This window comes from Triticum urartu, chromosome 5 (genome assembly GCF_003073215.2).
Source record: "Triticum urartu cultivar G1812 chromosome 5, Tu2.1, whole genome shotgun sequence".
In the NCBI taxonomy this organism is placed as follows: domain Eukaryota; kingdom Viridiplantae; phylum Streptophyta; class Magnoliopsida; order Poales; family Poaceae; genus Triticum; species Triticum urartu.
Genome location: NC_053026.1, coordinates 71,816,375 through 71,821,462, shown reverse-complemented (window position 1 = coordinate 71,821,462; position 5,088 = coordinate 71,816,375). Strand labels below are relative to the sequence as shown.

General features: G+C 41.2%; 1 protein-coding gene across 2 annotated transcripts; it reads right to left on the bottom strand.

Annotated features, from left to right (window-relative positions):
• Nucleotides 1–3,297: 3,297 nt before the first annotated feature.
• On the bottom strand, nucleotides 3,298–5,088 carry LOC125555674 (reticulon-like protein B18; the record flags this gene model as incomplete). Of its 2 annotated transcripts, none has more annotated exon segments than XM_048718548.1 (7): nucleotides 3,298–3,656; nucleotides 4,100–4,222; nucleotides 4,334–4,399; nucleotides 4,481–4,550; nucleotides 4,653–4,794; nucleotides 4,897–4,971; nucleotides 5,071–5,088. In XM_048718548.1, coding segments are annotated over 7 exon segments (550 nt in total), but the record flags the coding sequence as incomplete, so codon positions are not given.

The following is a 5,088-nucleotide window of genomic DNA, read 5'->3' as shown; positions in this document are numbered from 1 at the left end:
AACATCACTAAATTTCAGTTGAGTTGAACACATGAAGTTACAGTCGAGGATGATTGTGCAACCACATGGCAATATTTCAAATTTTTAGAAAACTTACTATTTAATATAAATTAAAAATAAAAATGTAGTAAGAATCGTACAACTAGCAAAGAGAAAGGATAAAAAAACATGAAAAATTGTTGCATTTGCATTTGCCCCCTTCCCATGACAAAACGGACACAAAGTTGTAGTCGGGGCAACACTTACAGTTGTATGCCTAGTGACAAACATGCAACTTCCCCTCCCGACAAAACACCGTAGTTTCGGACATGCAATTGGCCCACCCCCTCTCCCGCCTCCCCCACCGACAAAACAAAGGTCTAGTTGCAACCACGTTGGGGGACATGCAGTCTCGGTCGGGTGCGGCGCTTGCAGTTGCGAGGATATTGTCGGGCTTGCAACTGGTCCGCCCCCTCTACCGGCGCCCCCTCTGACAGAACAAAAAAATTCCAGTTGCGGTCGGCTGCGACACTTGCAGTTGCATGCCTAGAGTCGGACATGCAACTGGCCCGCCCCTCTGTCAATACAAACGTCCAGTTGCAACCATGATGGGGGACATGCAGTTGCGGTCTGGTGCGGCGCTTGCAGTTGCGGGGCTGTTGTCGGACTTGCAACTGGCCCTTCCCCTCCGAAAGAACAAAAAAGTCCACTTGCGGTCGGGTTACAAGACATGCAGTTGCAGATGGGGCACGACAATCAGAGTTGCGTGCCGGGTTGCATACATGCAACTCCACACTCACCCCACCCACACACAGAATAACACATAGTTGCATTACGAGGCGATACTTGCAGTTGCATGGCTAGTATCAGACATGCAATTGTCCCTCCCCGACAAAACAATACAGAGTTGCAATTGCGTTGAATACTTGCAGTTGCAGTTGGGACGGGACACTTCCAATTGCATGACTAGTGATACACATGCAATTGTCCTCTCGACAAAACACCATAGAGTTGCAGTTGTGTTTGAATACATGCACTTGCAACCCGGGCACGACAAATCAGCGTGCATAAACCCCCCCGACAAAACAACACATAGTTGCATTACAGGGCGATACTTGCAGTTGCATGGCTAGTATCAGACATGCTATTGTCCCTTCCCAAAAAACAATACAAAGTTGCAAATTGTGTTGAAGACTTGTAGTTGCAGTCCCCCCCCCCCCCCCCCCGACAAAACAACACATGGTTGCATTACGGGGCGATACTTGCAGTTGCATGGCTAGTATCAGACATGCAATTGTCTCTTCCCGACAAAACAATAAAAAGTTGCAATTGCGTTGAAGACTTACAGTTGCAGTCAGGACAAGACAAGACACTTGCAATTGCATGCTAGTTCCAAGCATGCAACTGCCCTCCCGATGGAACATCATAGAGTTGTAGTTGGCGGCACTTGGAGTTGTGTGCCTAGTGATAGACATGCAACTACCACATCTTCCGATAAAACACCAAAGAGTTACAATCGCGTTGAAGATGTGCGGCTGTACTTAGGGGTGACCCTTGCTAGCTACTCCCTCCCCAACAAAAACACCACTGAGTTACGATCATGTTGAAGACATGTAGCAATAGTCGGGGCCGATTGTGCAACCAGATGGCGACATTTCCAATTTTCAAAAGTGAAACATTTATGTAATAAAAAATGAATAAAAAAGGTAGCAAGAAAAAGGTTTGAAAAGAGCAATAAAAAGAAAGAAAGAAACACCTCATCGACGGGGCAAATTGCATGAAAAACAAAAAAAAAATTGAATATCCCACTGGATGTCGACTTCCATGTGGATGGGAAAAAGAAAGTACAAAAACTATAAAATAAAATAAAGTTAAATAATAAAATTCCCCATATTATGCGTGTTTCGATCTCATCGCCAAACAAGTCTCGTCATAGTTGCGGACACGTTTTACTCCTTGAGCTGCACGTAGTTTTGGATGCAGGCAATTGCATATGTGTTGCACCCTCGTAGTTGCATGGATTCCGATAATTCTAGTTGTACGCAAGGGGAATAAGAGTTTTTGTGACAAATAAAAAGAAAAGGCAAAAGTTTTTCTGTCAACCTGACGTACGAAAAATAGGGCATATCAACATTACGAAAATATATTGCTGGGTAATACATGAATGAAACAAATTTTTTTTACAAAAAAGAACAGGTAACATACAAACAAACAAAAAATCCATGTACAAAAAAGAACAGGCAACATACAAATAAACAAAAAATCCATGTCCAGAAGACATCAATAAGCGAGTGTAAAATTCTTCATGCATGTAAAAAAAGTCTGTTCTACAAAATTTAGATGTTCCGTATTGCCAAAAGATAAAAAGAAATTACAAGTAAACCATTTTAATAAAAACAAATTGATGATTATATACACTAAAATAGAAAAGGAAAAAAAATTTAAAGTACATGTATATACGAGAGTGGGCTGCGCTAGCAAGTTTCCTTCTTGTGGTAGACAAAAGCAAAACAACGGAAAAGGCCATCCAGCCGCTGGCCAGCCGCGCGTAGCCTTTTGCGGCAAAAAAACAAAAAGGAACTGGGCTGGTCGCGTCTTAACAGGCCGAATTGATACAAGACACTATACAAACGTGAATCTTGAAGCGACAAACATCGCTCAGATTTCACGAAGTCTCAGTCGACTGATTTTTAGCATCTCCGTATAATATTTTTCTTTCCTCACAAACGGAGGTTATGGTGAAGTATGACACCTTTGAATTAGAGAACCGAATTGTATGTGCCCCTAAAAGATTGTTGAGAGCTCATATACACACTTCTCATTTATACCATGTCACTGACTCTCCAGCTACGATCTTCCTGGGACATTGTATTTCGACAGTGCAGAAAAACTATGGTCGACTGCTTCTGCTATGAAGTACTTTCTGAGAGAACTTCCATCTTGCCATGCACTCATCCCCATCCTCGCCGGCGGAGGTTGACGACTTTCGAATTGTGGTGAATTCTGGTGTAAAATCAGAATTTAAACTGCCAAAACGTCTTACATTCTGGTGTTGAATTAGAATCGACAAAAGATGTAACAACATTCCTCCTCTTGGTTCTGTGAATTTTTTTTATGTGATAATACACCCTTATAAGTGTTCTATTTTTCCGTGATCTGGTAGCAAAGATGAATCGTTGGATAATAGGGATGATGACAGCGAATTTCACTGTACTAGGTTCCCTGTCCGGTGGACTTGACTGATATAGCAACTTGTTTTTAACCGTGCCATTGGATAAAACCTTGTTTCAATTGAGATTAATAGCACAATAAGAAGAATTAGCTTTTGTCAACATTCACCGAAATGGATTATAAAATTGCAGGAGCGGAGAACAATACGATGGGACTACTGATCCTGCAACATGCCTCATGTCTACTGCTGCTAGTTCGTTGCTACAGATATTGCAGCTAGTTGGTACAACCACTAGATGTGGAAGAAATGATTATTGTAAATAAATAAAGAATTTCTTTGTACACATCAAAAGCATTCCTGCGGCAAATGCAACTTCACTCTTGTATGGTTGTACCTCCATTTGCTGTTCTAGTGCTCTTGATCATCTTGACAACATTTAACTTCCGGGATCACACCAGCCCTGCGGTCTGATGATTGTACCGCAGTATCACTACTGAAATGAAGGCTGCCAAAAAAAGATGCACTTTCATGTTAATAATATGAATTTGCCACAGTCATGCTATGAAGTCATGAACACTTTTTCACATTGAATTTGAATTCAACTGGAATCATAAGAAAAGGAATGTTTTTTCATGCACCAAGTGTCTAAAGCTCGCACATGAGATGTTAACACTTAGCTTAACGCACTACCTTTGAGGCCAATATTGAAAATTGATTTGGGTTTTAGTTTCCTGAAACATTTGAGGCCATTTCTGTCTAGATTCTTTTGGTGGAGAAAATGACACCATACAGGTGTCAGAATTTACACAACCCTTTCCATGATGCAAATCAAGGATCATATGGTAAACTTCTTATCATTTTCTAATAAATATATCATATTTTCATCAGCACTGCATTGGAATTGAATCTGCAAGATTGCCACAAAAAAAAAAGTCATCCCAACTGTACCTGCCAGGAAGCGAGTCTTAACACTAAACAAATTCCAGCACACTGTCACTGCCGTGCCCGCAACGAATTTCTTGCGGGGGCAAGACTTCCATGCTTCTAGAGCCCGGTCTATCAAATTTTCAGCTGGGGTAAACAGGGTACACATCGGTGTTAGTGTTATGCTATGAATTTGGGTTAACAGTAGCCATGTTTAACAAATAAGGTAATCTCAAGAGTATGGACTGGTAACTATACCTATCATATGAATTTGTGTTGAATAACAGATATAAAGCTTTGGGAGTGTAAAACTGGTGAAGAAACCTGCAAAATTTCGTGAATAAGAAAATGATATAGGACCGCAGTCATGCTAAGATTGTTCTGATAGTACTTTATGTCTTGTACCTGTGGCTAGAAGCCTCCATACCGTAACCAGACTACCATATTTTGCACCGAACAGAAGAACAGGCAATACCTAAGATTCAGATATCAAAGAGACAAAGATTTATAAATTACTCAGGGAAAGAATTATGCTTCAGCCAGAACGATCCAGTCACTAATACAATTTAATGCTTACTTTGAGAGTCATCGATGGGTTGCCTGAGAAGATCACTTGTGCCGTGGATATGATGGAGTTAGCAATCGGCAGCACAGCTCCGGCAGCACGAAGCACATCTTTTTCAGTCAATTGGAAGTTCCTTTCCCTCACCGGATGCCTGCTACAAATGCTAACTGAAATTAGCTGCTCGGTTCAAACAGAGTAACGACTTATTCTGTGGCACAAAGAACAAAATTGATCATTGGCTCATAGTACTTCATACCTCTGTGGCACAGAATCCTTAAAGAAGGCTAGACCCAAAATCATAACGCCCAGCTGACAAAATACAGAAATTGGGCTGCACAGATGGTCACCCAAAACTCATACGAGATTAGCACAGGAAGAAACATAGAGCAAAGTAGAAATTTGAGGAAAAGCAGTAGCAGATCATGCATACCTGAAAGTGATCTCTCTT